The sequence below is a fragment of the Convolutriloba macropyga genome, chromosome 12 (genome assembly GCF_964194025.1).
Source record: "Convolutriloba macropyga chromosome 12, txConMacr16.3, whole genome shotgun sequence".
In the NCBI taxonomy this organism is placed as follows: Eukaryota; Metazoa; Xenacoelomorpha; order Acoela; family Convolutidae; genus Convolutriloba; species Convolutriloba macropyga.
The window spans coordinates 8,536,719-8,557,889 of NC_134479.1; the positions used below are offsets into that span (position 1 = coordinate 8,536,719).

Below are 21,171 nucleotides of genomic sequence, written 5' to 3' on the forward strand. Positions count from 1 at the left end.
TAAGCCCTGTTGAAATTGGAATCTTACAAAGATTGGGCAAAAACTTCAAAAACATTTTTGCATCAATTTGCTGGCTCTGGGAAAAGAGCTTGAAACGTTTACTTTTAAGAACCTTTTTCAAATCTTTGAGCACTAAAAATTACTCATAGGCACTCAGATTTTACCTTGCCTGATTATCCCTTATTTAATGTCAAACAATTAAAAATGCTCAGAATTCACATAAAACAGTCATGTAACAATTTGGTTTAAAGATTGTTATTATCCTTAACCTATTTTTATGGAAGTAATTCAGTTTCAAATTCTGTGCGTTTTGTGAAGATAAATAAAAAATTCACCAAATCACACGTTCATAAAAGAGGGTGGGAAATTATATCAGCAATTGAAGCAATTGATTTGATAGAATCAAAAGCAACAAAAGTAAAGATCAATTAGGTGATGCTTATTTTTTCTTCGAGAAGCAGATAGTGAAAAAGATGTCGTTCACATTTTTTCCCTTAACAAAGAAAAAAAAACAATTTTTTCGCATCTAAGAAGTCGCCAACCAAAAAATTGATTGATATGGCAATAAATAGCAAAAAAAATTTAAAACTTGTTAAATCTTGTTTTCATGAGAGCAGTTTTTTCTTTGTTAAGAAAAATTAACTGAAAACAACGAAATATTAATTGCTTCAGATATTTTGACCTTTAATTGGAAATAAGGAAATTATTGACAAGACTACTTGGTTGATTTAAATCATAGTAACTAACTGCCAGTGAAACTAAACATGAATAGTCAGTCATTCAAGGATTTTATGACCTCGAAATTCATGATTAAGCCCGTGATGGGTTATCGAGGTCTTGTTAATAATAGCAGAACTTTCCGAGTCTTGACAGATTCTCGGTAAATTCTGTGACTTCCTGAAACCCATGCTAGGTTTTTAAATGTATTGACATTTTTTTGCCAAGAACATTACGACGCTGAGGTGTACCCTAAAATGAGCGTAAAAATCAAAGTAAAAATCACTTGAAGTTATCATATATAACAGGAGCAAAATTAGCAGACAAGCTTAGTATCTGTTTTTCGCCAATTTGGAAACTTTTGCAGACACGGGTTGCGCAATTCCCTTCAACTTTGCCCGGTTTTGCTAAAGTCTCTATTTTTGGAATATTGTTGCAACTTCTTTTTTTTTTGAAGCAGACATGAAATTTTTCTGACTATAACCGTAGGGTTAAATATCGATATGCCTTCATATATCAAGTAAAACAATCAAAATATCAGTATTGTTAACTATATCAGTATTGAAACTGTTCTCATAGGTAAAAATCAGATTTGAGCGCTTCTATTTGTCTGTTAACTGGTAATTTCTTGTGCTGATCGAGCAAAAACTCGGTTAAAACTATTCTAAATTAAGTTTTACTGTATAAAGTTTTTACTGAAGGAGCAGTTTGTTCCATTTTTGAACGCTTTTCAATGTATTAAATTAGGAAAAATGAACAGCGAGATACACAGCAAATTTTCCCTTGACAATTTGGGCGTTATGGAATCTTAACGCGAACAGTTTGGGACGTTTTAGGAGGTTGCAAATGATTGCAATTTTTGTTTCATTTGGTGAAATCTGAATTAACTTTAATTTCTGAGCTAAAAAACTGACTGACCTTCTATGACGTTTGATCCTCCCAGTTTTGTTAGAACCGTAACCAGCTCTAAATTGGTCATCAGCGGCAGCTCTTCCCCAGTAAGATTGATCAGATATTTCCACTCGGATGAGAATCTATGAAAATGTTCACATGCCGGAATAGGGTTCGAAACAAAAAAAAATAAAAAAAAAACAAATAAAAACCGGATAGCAACCCCCTCCCCCAATGATTATGGAGTTTCTATCGTGTAAAATCTGATAAGATGCTGATCAAACATCTTTATCGTGTCAGATCGTATCTAGTCTTATACGATAAAATTTCTGCCCTACGTGAACTTTAACCGTTCCGGGTCAAGGTGTCACCGCCATTCAATGCAAATTTACATAAGATAAGAGCTGAATGTGGAAAATTGTGTAAGATAAGGGGTGAATTCGGTGAAATTGCATAAATCAGGCGCTGAATGCAGTGAAAAAAATTATCGCTTGGTAGAGTTTAGGGTTGAAAATACATAAATTCACCGCTTACAAAACGCTCCTAATTGTTTTTGTCCAACGAAGTTAAGATACATTTATTAAAAGACGCTCGAAAAAATTACCCACGAATAATCATACATCTTTTTAAAAGTTTTTTTAGGCGGTGAATTTATGTAATTTCACCACTAGAGTGATCAATCAACTTACAACAAAATCACCACAGTTCACCGCTAAAATTTTTCAATTCACCTCTAATCTTAAAAAATGTGCAACGCGCATGAATTGCAGACAGTGGACCGAATTTGATTGAAATTCAAAACAAATATCCTTGAATTTAGTGAGAGTTTGTTCAATGGAAGAAGAAGTGGCTGCCATGCAGGAGGTGAGAGGTTAGAAGCCGTGTATAGACGGTAATTTGTAGTAGGTGGTAAAATAGGGTGAAGTTTTGTAAGTTCACCGCCAACTCTAGCGGTGAAATTACTTAATTTCACGGCATTCCACCGCAAAATAATATAAGAAATTCGCGTTAAAAAAACAACTTTTCACCGCTTATCTTACATATTCTTCCGAGTTTTCCTCGACCCGGGGTTTAAGATCTGATAGGATGCTCATCTGATCTAATAAATTGATAACTAAATTTTGCTGAACTTTCATCTAATAAGATCTGATAAGTATATTATCAAATTTTATAAGAAAATAATTCAACTTTGATGGATTGTTATCTTATACGATATGCTAAGTATTTTATCAGATCTCACACTATTAAAATTCATATAGGGCAGATTTTTATCGTTTAAGATCTGATAGCACATGTTTTAATCATTTCAATGATGGCTTATAACGTAGTCAAGTTCCTATGAAAGTAAAAAAAAAATTCGGTCCACTAACCGATTATGAAACAAACAATGTATGCTGAGTCTATTTTGGCGGCAGTTTTATTCTGAGTCTGAACTAGGTACTATGGCTCAACTTAGAAGTCCAAAATCAGATTTGAAAAAATTTCCCAGCCTAGTTTTTATAATAACCGCTTCAGAAAACGCCTCTGGTACTCAACTTTAATTTTGCTGTTATCAGATCCTGCACAATAAAAATTTACGTAGGGCAGAATATTCATCGTGTACGAATCTGATAAGACATGTTTTAATGATTTCAACATTGCCGGATAGCGTAGTCAAGTTCTTATGAGAGTAAAAATATAATAGGTAAACTAGCAGTTTATGAAAAAGAATGTTTGTTGAGTCTATTTTCGCGGCAGTTTTATTCTCAGTCCCAACTAGCTACTATGGCTAAACTTACCATTCCAAGATAGTTTTGGTCTTTGAAAAAATTTCAGCTCAGTTTGATCATCACCTCTTTGTAGTTAGATCCTATCAGACATGATGAAATATTTTACCGTAAAAGACCTGATAAGCTTACAAAGTGTTAGTCAGGCGACGAATAATCTTATAAGTATTTGTAAGACACTTCCTTAAAGAAATTCGTAGGATCTTACACAATAAAAATTGTCATCTGCCTGGGGCCATGTCGCCAATGCTTCTTTCAATTGGATTATTTGGTAGCTAATTTTGAAACCAGAAATTTGTGTGGTATTTCAGGCAAACAATGTTTCATCATGAAAATTGAAAGATCTGTTTCGTCCCTCCGACAGTAGTCTTAGGGGCGGAGAGACAAAGTAACACCGAAACGAGTTCGTGTTCAAAATCAATTCATTTTAGGTATCCCTTAATTATTGAGTGAAAATTTAAATGGATATAGAAATGCAAAATGAGGCATCCAAAATACAACATTTTGCTACAAATACCCAACCGAGTTGAGAAGACCGAACAAAACGACAAAAAATTGTAAGAAATCTGCGGAATCTTCGGTTTCAAACGTAAGAATGCTTAGGTATGTTCGGTTTGTTCGGTTTCGTCGGTTTCGAACGTAAGGAAGATTCGGTATGGTCGTTTTTGGACACAAGAGAGATTAGGTATGTTCGGTTTAAGACGATATGGTATGTTCGGTATTAAAACGTAAGAGAACGTCGGTATGTTCGGTTTCAGACGCAAGAAATTAAGAAATTGTCGTTTTTCTCCATTTAAAATTTGTTTTTTTTCTGCATATAATGTAGCCAAACGTTATGATACGGTTTTTTTTGCATGAATTTCAAGCATTCTTCTTGGAAAAAACTCTGAAAGAATGTGCAAACTCATTGAAGACTCTTTTTTTAGCTCATTTGTAAAAAATGAATGAGTATAAATTTCTTGGTTAATTTTGAATTCAAAAATATAGAATACTCGATGAACATGGAGGAGAATTCTGTTGCTTAATGCGCACTCACTGAGTTTTAACATACTTTATTGTAGTTTGCAAGAAAAATTTCCTGACAGTTGGTTGCGTTTCAAAACGCGCAGTGCCGATTGTTTTCGCTGTTTGGTCCGCTGGACTAATCTGCTTTTAAGTTATAGAATTTAAAAAATCCTAATATTTCTCTAAAAGATGCCGAATCTCACCTAAGTTAAAAACCAACAATACAAAATATCTCTTACGCTTAAATACGACAATGCTGAATCTGTTTTACGTTTAAAAACGACGTTGCCGAATCTTTCTTATGTTAAATACCGAACAAAAACGACGATACCGACAAAAAAAACATAGGAATTTTTGTCGTTTTTGGCTGGAAAAAAGACGATACCGACTATTTCTTATGTAAGGAAATTAAATTAAATGTTACAGATCAATATATATGAAAAATTTTTTTAGCAATGCAAACAGGCGAAAATTGTTAAATTTGCGAGAATTGCAGTTTCAGCGGTGAAATATGTTTGTTCGAGTGAAACTTTCAGCTGTAAAACTTGTCAGCGCTGAAAATGGTGCCGATATTTTGTAAGATTGCCGTTTTGTAAGATTTGCCGTTTAGTTTTGCAGGTCTTATACACCTTATCATCGAAATTCTGAAAATTATTAGCGTTATTTATGCAGACACCGGATCTTTTCAACAATTGCTCCCTCCCCCTTGGTACATAGTAGAGAATCGCCCCTTCTGTGCTGTACTTCTCCACCAAATTACTTGATCTGCAGTTTAAACAGCCGAATATCTTTTTAAGTGCATTTGCAGACCAATGATCACGACGAGGCCTCTCATGCGCTGTTGGATGTAATTCAGAAACTGCGGGTCAGTTATCGCTGCGACTGACCCATTATTGCGCCCACTGACCCGCCTGCAGGAATTTTTTTTGCCTTTCATTCCAAATCGGCCAATTGCTACAGCATGTCAAATTTTATTCTATTCAGTTCAACATAGTATGTGCATACGTGGAACGTTAATAGTCGTCTCTGATTATTGGTTAATAAACCGCTGGCTTATGTTCTATTCAAGAATAGCCCCTTTTGCACAAGAGGGGCAGTTGCTGAAAAGGTCCCAGACACCTTAAGGACCGACGAAAGCCGACGCTTGTTACGACTTAAAACAAAAGAAAACCGACGCTTCTTACGTTTTGAAACCAAAGAAAACCGACGCTTGTTACGACTTAAAGCAAAAGAAAACCGACGCCTCTTACGTTTTGAAAGCAAAGAAAACCGACGCTTCTTACGATTTAAAACCAAAGAAAACCGACGCTTCTTACGTTTTGAAACCAAAGAAAACCGACGCTTCTTACGTTTTAAAATTAAAGAAAACCAACGCTTCTTACGATTTAAAACCAAAGAAAACCGACGCTTCTTACGTTTTGAAACCAAAGAAAACCGACGCTTCTTACGTTTTAAAACCAAAGAAAACCGACGCTTCTTACGTTTTGAAACCAAAGAAAACCGACGCTTCTTACGTTTTAAAACCAAAGAAAACCGACACTTCTTACGATTTAAAATCAAAGAAAACCGACGCTTCTTACGATTTAAAACCAAAGAAAACCGACGCTTCTTACGTTTTGAAACCAAAGAAAACCGACACTTCTTACGATTTGAAACCAAAGAAAACCGATGCTTCTTACGTTTTGAAACCAAAGAAAACCGACGCTTCGTACGTTTTAAAACCAAAGAAAACCGACACTTCTTACGATTTAAAACCAAAGAAAACCGATGCTTCTTACGTTTTGAAACCAAAGAAAACCGACGCTTCGTACGTTTTAAAACCAAAGAAAACCGACACTTCTTAGGATTTAAAATCAAAGAAAACCGACGCTTCTTACGTTTTGAAACCAAAGAAAACCGACGCTTCTTACGTTTTAAAACCAAAGAAAACCGACGCCTCTTACATTTTGAAACCGACGAAAACCAACGTTTCTACATTTTGAAACCGACGAAAATCGACGATTCTTACGTTTTAAAACCAAAGAAAACCGACACTTCTTACTTTTTAAAACCAAAGAAAACCGACACTTCTTACGATTTAAAATCAAAGAAAACCGACGCTTCTTACGATTTAAAACCAAAGAAAACCGACGCGTCTTACGTTTTAAAACCAAAGAAAACCGACACTTCTTACGATTTAAAACCAAAGAAAACCGATGCTTCTTACGTTTTGAAACCAAAGAAAACCGACGCTTCGTACGTTTTAAAACCAAAGAAAACCGACACTTCTTACGATTTAAAATCAAAGAAAACCGACGCTTCTTACGTTTTGAAACCAAAGAAAACCGACGCTTCTTACGTTTTAAAACCAAAGAAAACCGACGTTTCTACATTTTGAAACCGACGAAAATCGACGATTCTTACGTTTAAATACCGACGAAAACCGATCAAAACGACAGAAAAATTGGTTTTGGCGAAGTAAAACCGACGAAAACCGACGATTTCTTATGTTTGAATCTGAAGAAATTCTCAACGCGGGTTTTCTCGGATATGAAAGTTGATTCAGGTGGTGAACTAACTTTAGCAGTTCTTCAATGCAAACTAATTCGGCCAGAAGCACTGAAATTGATGAATGAACCACGTCCACAGAGTTTTTGGCTACAAACACTTTCTCTGAAAAGCATCTACTCAAATTTCTTATCTGAAACAAACAATGAGAAATAACATTATCAGACAAATCCTCTTTTTTCGTTTTTTTTTGCTCTAATTTGTTTGTGGAGTTTTGTGAAAAAAAAGGCAAATAAAGTGAAAGTAAACTAAGCCAAAGAAAAATAAAACCGAGTTACAAGCAAGACGAGTGTTTTATAATGCATCGTTAAACGTTACAATTCGGACAGCGCACATTAATTTTTAATTATCATGTATTTCAATGCATCAAAATACTTTTTTTTCTAAGAAAAGAAATTTTATGGGTGAGAGCCCGAGCTGACCGCTGTATGGGCATTCCTCTTTATGTGTGTAATCCAAAAATTGACCATAACTTCCAAGCACACCCCCCCCCCCCCCCCAGGAAAATATTTAATACCGCTATCTCTAAAAATTTGAGCTTTTCTTTATCTCTTATTCAAAAATCAGCTAGCTTGTTGAAATGCATCTTTCACCAGAACAGCGTGTTCTTTCATAGTTGTTCCAAATCCAGTTTACCATATAAGGACAAAGCGAATGAAACCAAGCTTAATGCACTAAACTTGTTAAGAATTGTTTTTTTAACTCAAAGGTTAAAAACCAAGCATAGGAATGTAAAAGTATATTAGATCAATGCTTTTCGACGTATCGGGTTATTAATGGATTGAAACCCGACAAATTAGAAACTGCTCATAGATAGCGAAGGTTACCCCCACCGTCTCTCTAATTTTACTACCTAACATTGCGCGCGATATAATAAATGAAGATAGTTTGAAACTTAAGATGTAATTTTATGTTTCATTCAATTATTAAACCTCTCTTCTTAACCTAAAATTAGCCTCAATTTTTTAACAATTTTTCACGAATGGTCTTTTTAGTGGATCGAAACAGATGCTCTCAATAGCGGTAATCTATTGTCGAAAACAGTAATCTGACAGGCTCAGGTCATAAGCATACAAATGTTTTGAGCTGTTTTATGGGCTTGTTTACTTGCTGAAGAACCATAAATCAATACAAATTTCCGTTTTAAGATCTTCCTATGGTAACTAATTTTCCATATATGGTCCGTTTTGTGGAAATTAAGTTTTCCAAGGAGAGCATTATTTTTCGCTCCCATGGCAATACATGAATGAAACAGTGCGCCCCACCATGTATGAATCATTTTATCGTTTGTAAGTTTCCAGATATATTCGCTTTATGGTTAGTGAGTTTTCATATAAGGTCCATTTTATGGTTAGTAAATTTCCATATAAGGCCTTTTTATGGTTAGTAGATTTGGTGAAAAAACCTTAAAAAATATAGCTAATTTCTGTCGTAAAAATCCCAAAATCAAGTAAAAAACCAACTTATCATGATTCAGTCACCTGAAAAACTTTTGTCTGCTAGAAGTATACCGCAAATTTGTTTTATTTGAGTTCCACAGCTGTTTAACGCCAGAAGAAGACAATTTCAATGATTTTTTAAAAATTTATGTAAATTTGGTAACCATAAAACGGTTCACCATTTTTTCTGGCATTTTATCATAAGTAAGGTGCCATAAAAGTGAACTTCATTTTTTTGAACTTAATCAATTCAAAACTTTGCGCTGCAAATGATTTGAAAAGTGATAGAAAATATCGGATATTTTGCGTGACAACATATTTTATGGAAAATTGGTAATCATTAAGCGTTCCATAATTATTTATTGAAAGGTTTTTTATGTTAAGTAAACTTCACGTTTTTTTGACGTTTAATTCATCCAAAACTGGGCATTCGAATTGATTTGAAACTGAAAAAATAGGGAAAATTATATTACATCTTAAATTACATTTTATGGAATATTTGTTACCATAAAACGGCCCATAAACTTTTTTATGGCGTCTTATGGTGGTTATGCCACGATAAAAATTAGGTACAGAAATTTGAAATTTCATGCGCAGAAACGTTGTTTTTGAAATGCAGGTGGCCCTTTGGACTGTTCTTCAGCAGAACACAAAATGTTCTTTGTTATCGTCGTATGTTTAGTAAGTTTCCACAAAATCCAATATTGCCGTTTTTTGATTGGTAACTTTCTTTTATGGTGGTAAATCCGGGCCGTGTTATCGGCAATTTTGGCTTTTATTTCAAAATCAGAAACAAGAACATTGTACGCATGTTAAGCTAAGCTCAGAATTTTTGCAAGCAAGTTAGATTGCGGCTTTTTCTATGTATTCTACGCTCTCGAGCTGGATTAGATGAATGTTTAGGGTCATCTAATAAAATATATCGAGTCAAATTGGGGATGGACAGTAAATCAAAATTACAATAGATTGAAAATCGCAAATTTGGTAGGAACTGTGACGGTAGATAGAATGTGATCAAAAACCTTACTTTTTAAAAATTAACAACTAGTATGAAATCATTTTAAAACTTTTAAACTTGAGATTGGCTAATTTGACTTCATGAGAATCTATTACAACCGATACAATTATCAAGACTGATTAAATCATGTGGAAGCATCGCCTACACTTCACACACAAACAATTTCAATAAAAAATTTTGTTGTTTAAATTCAAATACGCTACGTCAAATCTAGTAGAATGATGATTAAAATAAATATGAAAGCTTAATTAGCTAATTTTGATTTTGTAAAACAGTTGCAACTTTTAATAATTGTATCGTTTATCTTTTTTAATTTTTTTATTGCAACCTTGAAATTACCAATTACAAAGCTTTTAATAACCACATCAAAGTTTAATTGAATAGAAAATCCATATTCAATTAAGCGGTCAGTGGTGATTATAACCTTTGCAAAAATGTAAATTCACTCCATGAACCAAAAAGAAAATGAAACAAAAGATAAAAGATGCAAGTATACGCAGTTGTAAGCAAACAAAAATGCGCTCGGTTTCTGATTAGACCCAATTGCGCTGGAATTAATTTCTTAGTCGGTCTGATGTGAGCTTAAATCCACCTCTGATCAAACCAACCCAGACGGAAGTGACCTCTGACCTCTGATCAGACCAACCCAGACGGAAGTGGCCTCTGATCAGATCAACCCAGACGGAAGTGACCTCTCATCAGACCAACCCCGACGGAAGTGACCTCTGATCAGACGAACCCAGACGGAAGTGACCTCTGATCAGACCAACCCAGACGGAAGTGACCTCTGATCAGACCAACCCAGACGGAAGTGACCTTTGATCAGACCAACCCAGACGGAAGTGACCTCTACCAACCCAGGCGGAAGTGACCTCTGATCAGACCAACCCAGGCGGAAGTGACCTCTGATCAGACGAACCCAGACGGAAATGACCTTTGATCAGACCAACCCATGCGGAAGTGACCTTTGATCAGACCAACCCATGCGGAAGTGACTTTTGATCAGACCAACCCAGGCGGAAGTGACCTTTGATCAGACCAACCCAGACGGAAGTGACCTCTGATGAGACCAACCCAGACGGAAGTGAATTCTGATCAGACCAACCCAGACGGAAGTGACCTCTGATCAGACCAACGCAGACGGAAGTGACCTCTGATCAGACCAACCCAGACGGAAGTGACCTCTGATCAGACCAACCCAGACGGAAGTGACCTTTGATCAGACCAACCCAGATGGAAGTGACCTCTGATCAGACGAACCCAGACGGAAGTGACCTCTGATCAGACCAAACCAGACGGAAGTGACCTCTGATCAGACCAATCCAGACGGAAGTGACCTTTGATCAGACCAACGCAGACGGAAGTGACCTCTGATCAGACCAACCCAGACGGAAGTGACCTCTGATCAGACCAACTCAGGCGGAAGTGACCTCTGATCAGACGAACCCAGACGGAAGTGACCTCTGATCAGACCAACCCATGCGTAAGTGACCTTTGATCAGACCAACCCAGGCGGAAGTGACCTTTGGTCAGACCAACCCAGACGGAAGTGACCTCTGATGAGACCAACGCAGACGGAATGACCTCTGATCAGACCAACCCAGACGGAAGTGACCTCTGATCAGACCAACCCAGGCGGAAGTGACCTTTGATCAGACCAACCCAGACGGAAGTGACCTCTGATCAGACCAACCCAGACGGAAGTGACCTCTGATTAGACCAACCCAGACGGAAGTGACCTCTGATCAGACCAAAATCAGACCCTTCAGAAACACATCCATTCCGCTGTAGAGATACCTAAAATGAGCAGAAACGAGCAACAAGACCTGTCATCTATTTTACAATTTTAAAGAATTTATATTTTGCAAAAATGGGGCATCCCCTTTTCCAAAAAATAAGATACAAAGGATGTCTCCTAACTTCGTTCATTTCAGGTGTATAATTTTCGAACGAACTTTACTAAGGCGGAAATTTTAGGGTATACCTCTGCGGTGTAATGTTTTTTGCGTTCAACTTGAGTCTGATCAGAGGTTCCGGTCCGCTCAAACCTTTTTTAGACAATGATCAAAAATAAAGTCGTTCAGATTGCAGATTGGTTAATCTGGTCCAACAAACACTTCAAAACATCCTATGAAATGTTCGGTTGTGATAGATTCCTATCAAGTCAGGCATGAAATGACCAAATGCTTTTTCAAAACTTCATAAAAAATAATATTTACCAGAAACATTATGAATACCAAAAATCATAACATACTTGATCTTTTATCTGTTGAGAAGCTGAATTGTCAATATGAATGCAAAAAAAATTGCTCGTTCGATAATTTGACATAAATAACTGTTCAATCTGTTCAAAATTGTGATAAACTATCAAACTGAAGCTAATCGGAAAATTATCAAGACTGATTAAATCATGTGGAACCATCGCCTACACTTCACACACAAACAACTTCAATAAAAAAATTCGTTGTTTAAGTTCAAATACGCTACGTCAAATCTAGTAGAATGATGTTTAAAATAAAAATGAAAGTTCAATTAGCTAATTTTGATTTTGTAAAACAGTTGCAGCTTCTAATAATTGTATCGTTTATCTTTTTTAATTTTTTTTATTGCAACTTTGAATTTACCAATTACAACGGTGTTAATAACCACTTCAAAGTTTAATTGAATAGAAAATCCATATTCAATTAAGCGGTCAGTGGTGATCATAACTTTTGCAAAAGTGTAAATTTACTCCTTGAATCGAATAGAAACTGAAACAAAGGCAAAAGATGCAAGTATACGCAGCTGTAAGCAAACAAAAATGCGCTCGAAACGGTTTCTGATTAGACCCAATTGCGCTGGAATTAATTTCTTGGGCGAACTGATGTGTGCTTAAATCCACCTCTGATCAAACCAACCCAGACGGAAGTGACCTCTGATCAGATCAACCCGGACGGAAGTGACGTCTCATCAGACCAACCCCGACGGAAGTGACCTCTGATCAGACGAACCCAGGCGGAAGTGACCTTGACCAGACCAACCCAGACGGAAGTGACCTCTGACCTCTGATCAGACCAACCCAGACGGAAGTGACCTCTGATCAGATCAACCCGGACGGAAGTGACGTCTCATCAGACCAACCCAGACGGAAGTGACCTCTGATCAGACGAACCCAGGCGGAAGTGACCTTGACCAGACCATCCCAGACGGAAGTGACCTCTGATCAGACCAAACAAGACGGAAGTGACCTCTGATCAGACCAACCAAGGCGGAAGTGACTTTAGATCAGACCAACCCAGACGGAAGTGACCTCTGATCAGACCAACCCAGAAGGAAGTGACCTCTGATCAGACCAACTCAGACGGAAGTGACCTCTGATCAGACCAACCCAGACGGAAGTGACCTCTGATCAGACCAACCCAGGCGGAAGTGACCTCTGATCAGACGAACCCAGACGGAAATGACCTCTGATCAGACCAACCCATGCGGAAGTGACCTTTGATCAGACCAACCCAGGCGGAAGTGGCTTTTGGTCAGACCAACCCAGACGGAAGTGACCTCTGATGAGACCAACCCAGACGGAAGTGACCTCTGATCAGACCAACCCAGACGGAAGTGACCTCTGATCAGACCAACCCAGGCGGAAGTGACCTTTGATCAGACCAACCCAGACGGAAGTGACCTCTGATCAGACCAACCCAGACGGAAGTGACCTCTGATTAGACCAACCCAGACGGAAGTGACCTCTGATCAGACCAAAATCAGACCCTTCAGAAACACATCCATTCCGCTGTAGAGATACCTAAAATGAGCAGAAACGAGCAACAAGACCTGTCATCTATTTTACAATTTTAAAGAATTTATATTTTGCAAAAATGGGGCATCCCCTTTTCCAAAAAATAAGATACAAAGGATGTCTCCTAATTTCGTTCATTTTATGTGTCTAATTTTCGAGCGAACTTTACTAAGGCGGAAATTTTGGGGTATACCTCAGCGGTGTAATGTTTTGTGCGTTCAACTTGAGTCTGATCAGAGGTTCCTGTCCGCTCTGACCCTTTTTAGACAATAGATCAAAAATAAAGGCATTCAGATTGCCGATTGGTTAATCTGGTCCAACAAACACTTCAAAACATCCTATGAAATGTCCGTCAGCGATAGATTCACATCAAGTCTCCCGGACGGTTCGTGCACGACATGACCAAATGCGTTTTTAAAACTTCATAAAGAATAATATTTATCAGAAACGTTGTGAATATCAAAAATCATAACATACTTGATCTTGTATCTGTTGAGAAGCTGAATTGTCAATATGAATACAATAAAAATTGCTCGTCCTATAAATTGACATAAACAGCTGTTCAATTTGTTCAAAATTGTGATAAACTACCAAACTGAAGGCAATTGGGAAATTCTTCTCTTCTTCAGTTAGTGAGCTCGGTTCATAAAATTGCTGTCGTTTCTCAAAGTATGTCTCACATGAAGGAAAATTTCCCTCTTCATCGGTCGCGTTCTCCAAAACGTGATTTTGGACACTGATGGCTGACCATATTTTAACGTTAGATGATGATCCGTTCCACAACTCAGCACACGCCGGATATATTCTTTCCAGATCGTTTTCGCTGGCGTAATTCAGATCCGGTTTCAATTTAACTTCGTAACTTTCAAATCCAATTTCTGTATCCATATATTTAAGATAAAACAGTATAAAAGATAGAAGAAACAAAATGAAAAAATAAGTGACCTGCTTGATATCTGTCTTAGCTCGCGGACGCTCAATTTTTCTGCCCATGACTTTCAAACTGCACGTTTATACTCATAAAACAGAAGGAAAATAAGACCAAAATATTTTGTGCGTAGAACTGTCTTTCAGCACATTATTTAACTTTCCATTTCTTTGAAGGAAACATGTAAAATAGCCGACAAAACCGTCATGTCAATTCTTACTTCCACATGAAATCAATTGATCAGTCATCAGTTATTATATATTATTTCATGCAGAAACTTTGAAACGAGACGATTGATATAGACCTGAATAACTGAAAATGAATCTTGAAAATTAAACGTAAATGTTAGATAGGAGAACTTTTTATGATTTGTTGTGCAATTTTTTTGTTTACAAAGATATGGAGTAACATTCCCTCGTAAAAAGACAGCTGAGTCAAACCATTTTTTACCTTTTTTATACAGGTGCAGAAATGGAACTGTTTTCGTACTTCGATCATTCTTGGAGTTGAAGTTACCGCTTTCATAATAAAAAAAATTGACTATTCTTTTTCAAACAAAAAGAATATTTATTCATCAAGAATAATTTTATCCAAAAAATTTTCAGTTAGTCAAGCATGGCTTTTGTTTATTGCATTAACTTAATTTTATATAATTATTTATATCATGTTTTTGTCATGCATAGCTGTATTCAGAAAAAAGGCCTCTGTTTGGCAAGACCCAAAAGGATCAAGTCCCCAATTTAATTTAGAAAATGCGTTTGCTGGTCGAGGCAGGTTGGTTATCTTGTAAGAGTTTGCGAGTTTGTTTCAAAGGCTCGTTGACTTGTCAGACCTTGCAAGTCGAACTATTAAATTGTACGAACTTGCAAGTCGAACGGCTAACTTGTAGGAACATGCCAGTCGAATGGCTATCTTGTAAATTTTTGCGAGTTCGTTCCAGTCAAGTTTATCTGTAGTTGGCTATTTGAATTTAGATTCCTATCATTTCTCGGACAGAAATCGCGTAGGAATTAGTAGTTGTATTTGTATTACGTAATACAACGTGATCTAAGGTGGAAATAAGGTTCTTTTTCAATTTTACCTACTCCAGAGGTCTTTTTGCAATTCATTTAATGCCCTTTTTGATTTTGATGTAAATTTCATCTTCATATGATAGAATTTTTCTCAAAGACCTTTTCGTATTGCTTCTTACTTCGGTCGATGCGCAAAACCAGTGCACATTCATATTTTGCGACGGTTTTTTGTTTTTCCTAGCATAAAAGCTTATCATGTAATAACAATTCTTCTAAGAAAATATGTGCTTGAAAACATATGTGCTTGAAAATGTGCGCAGTCGAGTTGTTAACTTTCAAATGCTGTGTAAGTCGAATGGTTAACTTGTAAGAGACACTTTTACGTCGAATAATTAACTGGTAAGAACTTGTAAGTTTTTGGAGGAACTTGCAATAACCTTTCAAGTTTTAGCAAGATAACCATTCGAACTCGACCCGGGTTACTTATTCAAAAAAGGAATAATTATTCATGGTTTTGAAGCAATTTACGAGTTTGATTACTTATATATAATAGTTTTATCAAAATTATTTTATTTCTATGGTCAGCTTTAGAAATGTATTTACTTGTTAGTGGCTACACTGCCTCCTTTTGGGCACTTTGAATGCCTAAAATGCAAAACCTACAGAAAAAAGAGACCAATTTTTCAGATTTTAAGTTTATTGTCATTGTCTTTCGCCGGTCGAATTGATAAGATTCTGTTGTCAAATAATATTGCAACGATATGATGTCTTTAGTATCTTTTGTTCGCTGAATGGCTTTAGATTTGAAAATTCAAGTTTTTTTTCAACAAAATTGTCAGACAATTTTTGTGCAAGATCTTGCAAGAATCCTACATGAAAACAGTGCGGATCTTGTACCCTGCTGATTAAACGTTTTTCGCAAAAATATTGAGAATAGCACTAGATGACAGCTAAATGCAAGAATCATATTTTAGGATTTTGTGTAAGAAGTAACTGTAAAAAAAGGGCTGATCACCATCTCAATATCAATACTCCATTCAGAGCAAAGATTTTTTTACAGAACAAGAGGCATATTTTCACAACGTTTTGATTGCAAGCCTGCGCAATTACCTAATTCCTTAATACTTGTAAAAAGGGTTTCATTGTGTAGGATATGGCGACAAAGGAACTGATAGGAAAAATTGTTTATTATACAATGCCGTTATCCTTTTGGTGCTAAATTTCACAAAAAAGCGCCCTATTAATAAAAAGTACGGACATGAAATTGAAAATGGTTGTGTGAACTTAAGAACGGATATGAAATTTAAAAAAGGATCTTTCCCGTCGCTATATGAAATACTAATATATATATATATATATATATATATATATATATATATATATATATAAAAATCTTAGTAAAATATTGGTATGCTTGGTTTTAGTTAGATAAAAACTAAGAAAACTGTCACTTTTTTCATTATCGCCAGTATGATCAGCTTTGTAATTTAGGAATTCGTCTGTTGTTTGGTATTTAAACATAAGCAATGTTCAGTATGTTCGGTTTCAAAACGTAAGACATCGTCGAAATGTTCAGTTTGATAGATTCGGTATATTTAGTTGCAATCGTATGAAATTGTCGGTTTGTTTGTCTTCAAATCGCCAGCTAACATGGGAAATTGACATAATTACCTGATTTCTAATGATGATTAGAAACCGCTGATTCCTTTTTTGTAATATCTAAAAATCGAATAAAAAAGACTAGACATACTGACTATTTCTTAAGTTCTGAAACAGAACGTACTGAACAGATCATGCTTTCAAATAATAAACATATCGAATCTGTGAACATACCGAACCTTTATTGCGTTTCTGACCAATCACTCACAAGTTCTTACATTTGCTGCCAATCATACCAAACAAACCGAACATACCCACAATTTCGTACGTGAAAAAAACATAGCATGCATTCATAACATCGTTTTTTTTTCGGTTTCCTGGAATTGAGAACAGAGGTTTTAATAGTTATGATGATATTCGTGGTGATAGTTATTCCAACCCCAGCGGCAAATGTCATCTATACAGAACGAGTTTCATGCAATGGAAGAGTTATACGGGGCAGTTATATCGCACCATATAGACCATTTTAAATTCTTCTCTCGATTTGGGGAACTAAAGTTTTTATGGCTATATTTTGAAAAGAACATTGGAATCATTTAACAATTTTGATCATTTCTTCAAAATTTTATGAGCACGTGACAGTTTTTGTTATTAAATGCATTCATAAAAACAGAACGGGTTTTTGATGAATGATGTTCAACTAGCTGTAGTTTATTTGCAATAATGAATAACCGATTTGTAAAAAAAATCAAAATAATCTTTAGAGAAGAAAAATGCGCTGTATTTTGCCAGTGTGTGCATCAATCGAGGGTTCTAACAACGCAGCAAACTTGGAAAAACAATTTGATTAGTGAATGCATTTTTTTTTCAAAAACACGTTTAATTTCAGTAAAAAATATTGAGTAACATTACTAACTTCTTTAAAAGGGTTCTTGAATCTGGATTAGAAAATAGATGGTTTTGATTTCACTAATGGAAATTGAAAACTTTCTTATAAAACGCTAAAAGAGTCCAACTTCTTGTCTGGTCTCTTATTTGTAAACTCCAAAATTTAACCAAATATGTCTTCAATTGAAATTCCGACTTTTTCCATTTGTATCCCCCAGTACGTTGTGCTCCCCAATCACAGAGCACATGCCATTACCTAGTGAATCGCTATGTAAAAATATGGCAGGTGCGTCTGGGGGCGCAAATAATAACCACACACTAAGCTGGGGGGGCAAACGGAAAAGATTATGGAAATCTTACTTTTTTCAATGTTTGCAAGGAAATAGATTTTTAAATTTATAATCCTTTGATTTTATTACGAGTCCAATGTCCAAAAAAGAAAATTCTATAATTTTTTCATTTTGTAGAAGAAAAACCATTTTGAACATGTAATTAGCCTAGAACTTTAGTGCCAAATTTTGTTAGTAAATATTGAGATCAAACTCAAAGACCTGATTATTCTTGTGAACACTGCTATGTGTTATTTCAAAACAAAAATTTTCCTCAGAGTCCACAGTTAGGTCCGTGAGGGACAATTTTGAAATTGATCACCAAATAAACTTTCAACAAATTCGTTAATTAGATACTTTATCCATTAGAAAAAGCTATTTTTAGGCAAATTTAAGCAAATATTGTCAATCGGTTCCCCATGCTTCCAACTATATTCGTAAAACAAGGGTCCTAAAATAGCCCGACAGAATCGAGTGTGTTGTTTAAAACAGAATGAAATTATATTTGGAGTTCCAAATGAAAATAATACCGAACTCTAATTGTAAATCCTGAATTAACAGTTTCAAATGCAAGAGACATTTTTTAAAATAATACCCTGTTGCGCATGTGCACTTTGTTTCCAGCTGTTCAGCTGAAAATTTGTTATTTTCAATAGTGTGTTAACGGGCAAAAAAGACTTGCTGGCTAGCGCATAGTGTAATTGACTTACTGGCTAGCGCATTGGCGGCTATTTACTTGGTGTTTCGAACAAGGTCACTGAGCATTTGAAATAAGAAAGTGCAAAAATCGCTCAAACGACTAAAAGTTTGATCCGAACTAATTTTTTCCCAAAACACTATTAGTCACAAGAAAAAAATTAAAATTTTGAATACTATTATAAATGTTTAAAAATGTGCGAACTTTGGATAAAATTGAGAAAGCTGATTGCTCCAACTACTGACGGATATAAAATTGACCCTCGGGTCTAATTTTTTGGCGAAAAATTAACTAAAATTGAGTTTCAATTTGAAAAAGACCAAGATTTCCTAAAATGGTATATCAGTTATTCTGGGCCTTTTGAAGCGCTTGATGGCTGCCAGATTTTAATTTTTAAAATGATCTTGAAAAATGTTTTCAATATGATGTTCAATATTTAGACAATTGGCATCATTACTATTATCGTTATCACAAAATTGAAGTTTTTTTTTGTAATTTCTCAAAGAGCCCGGCTGAAAGTTTACAGATGGTTGAAGCCAGAGAGAAAACACATCCAGATATCGAATTTGGTACAATCACACATACTTGTAGTTTTTCTTCTAACTAATACTGAAGATTTCACAAATCCCTGAATAATACCAAAACGTAACAAGAGCTATTATGGCCCAAACATTCTGGCCGCATTGGGAATGGGAATAACATACGATTACAAGGAAGCGACTGTGTTACATGAAAAGGCATCCGAAGACAAAGCTTCAGGATGATCACTAACGAAACATACATTGACTCGCTCTGAAAAATAGGCCGCTATTAGGCTCCCATTAAAACTTCTAAACAATTTTTCCATATGAAAACCTGAAAGAGGGTCTTCCTGTGTAAAAATGATTCAAGAAAATACGCAAAACCTCCAATCCAAAAAATGATAGTATTGTCGTGGTCGATAACACGGGTCAAAGAATTCAATAAGTTGAATTTTAAATTAAAATTTGATCTGAAAATATACAAAAATTAGCTCATATTTATAATACTTATCTATGCGAAAATATACAGAGAAAATTTAGATTAGCTAAAAAATATTTCTCATGGTTGGCATGCGAATAGATCTTAACTCCGAATCCCGGAGGTGATTTTCTATTTTCATCAACATTTAATGAGAATCATATATGGCTTGGGTACAATCGAGTTCATTAGTTGGAGGTCAGTGGGTGTTAGAATAAGGTTTCTGTTGGTGGGAGAAATTACTTCTGACATATGATTGATAGGTCAATAAGATAATGATAGCGCCAAAACAAAATTAGAATTGAGTTTAGTTTTGTGGCCATTACTTTTCGACATAGCATCAAAGTTTGTCAGGTAAGCTCTTCTTTTGTTCGTTGAAACTTTAATAAAAAACTTCTAAGTTTTTTTATGTTTCTCTGTAACCTTCACATCCTCTCTCCTTTTTTTAAGCAAGTTTGTGGGTATATGTTCTCCAAATCTGTCGAGTTGTTTTCTGTTTCATGTTGATGTTCGTGAAAGCTGTGATGGTTTGGGCTGTTGGTGCTCTGCAGATGATGTGGCTGCAGAAGCTTCATCTTGATGTGAAGGTCCCACATCTGTGTTATGAAGTTGTGGTTCTGATTGAGATATGGTCTCCTCCTCTGCTGGTTCCGTTTTCACATTGTCCTCGTCTAGTCTCGCAATTTGATTGTCGCTCACTAGAATAGTCTGTGCTGAGTTTTCAGGCTGTATAAAAGACGTGTTCAAGCCCTTCCAGATGATGAAGGTAGCAAGAACTGTCTTTGTCTTTTCGTTGGCCTTGAATAGAATGGGTTCGCATAAGTCGAAATCTGCTATTGCTGGTAGTCTCACTCTGCGTCCCAACAGGAGTTCAACTGGAGTTTTGCTCCTCGTCTTTGAAGTGTTGCGATGTGTCATCAGTGCCCTTTATAGGAATGCTCCAAATGACAGATTAAAGTTGGGACTCCACGCTTGAAGCATCCGCTTCACTGTCTGAACTGCTCTTTCAGCTAGTCCATTAGCTCTTGGATGATAGACGGGTGATTCCAGTTTCTTAATTCCCAGTGATTCACACCACTGTTTAAGATCACCACTTACAAATTCAGGACCATTATCAGATACTAAAGTTTTTGGTATTCCGAATCTTGCAAAGATTTGACTAAGACATATTTTAACTGTTTCTGATGATCTATTTCCCGAGGGGAAAACTTCTATTCAGCCAGAACCCCGTCAACAATTACTAAGATATTGCCTTGGTCCTTAACATAACCCCAGTCCACGTAGAGCCGTTCCTAAACGTCGGCTTCGGGCCACGTAGAGACTGTTTTTCCCAGGCTAGGCCTGTTCATTTGACAATTCTTACATTTACTAACAAAATGTTGAATGTCTTGGATAATGCCAGGCTACCTTGCTATCATTCTGACTGATGCCTCAGTTGCATTCTTCCCGGGATGTGTCTCATGCGCTTTTGCCAAAACCAAGTGTCGTGGTTTAGGTGGAATGAAAGGAACAACACCTCTGAAGATTATCCCATTGTGTATATTCAGTGCATCTTTTTGT

At 36.1% G+C, this 21,171-nt stretch overlaps 2 protein-coding genes across 2 annotated transcripts in view; both read right to left on the bottom strand.

The window, feature by feature from the left end:
- LOC142350967 (beta-1,3-galactosyl-O-glycosyl-glycoprotein beta-1,6-N-acetylglucosaminyltransferase 4-like) overlaps window positions 1-16,631 on the bottom strand; it is a 28,402-nt gene extending 11,771 nt beyond the window's left edge. Inside the window, exons 1-4 of the mRNA XM_075402995.1 lie at window positions 16,551-16,631; window positions 13,636-14,103; window positions 6,938-7,059; window positions 1,636-1,751 (exon numbers count right to left, since the gene is read on the bottom strand). Of these exons, the coding sequence (XP_075259110.1) occupies window positions 1,636-1,751; window positions 6,938-7,059; window positions 13,636-14,103; window positions 16,551-16,559 (715 nt within the window). The 5' untranslated portion in view covers window positions 16,560-16,631. The remainder of the gene's footprint in view (window positions 1-1,635; window positions 1,752-6,937; window positions 7,060-13,635; window positions 14,104-16,550) is intronic.
- LOC142351147 (uncharacterized) overlaps window positions 1-21,171 on the bottom strand; it is a 297,047-nt gene that overhangs the window by 75,144 nt on the left and 200,732 nt on the right. The window lies entirely within an intron of this gene.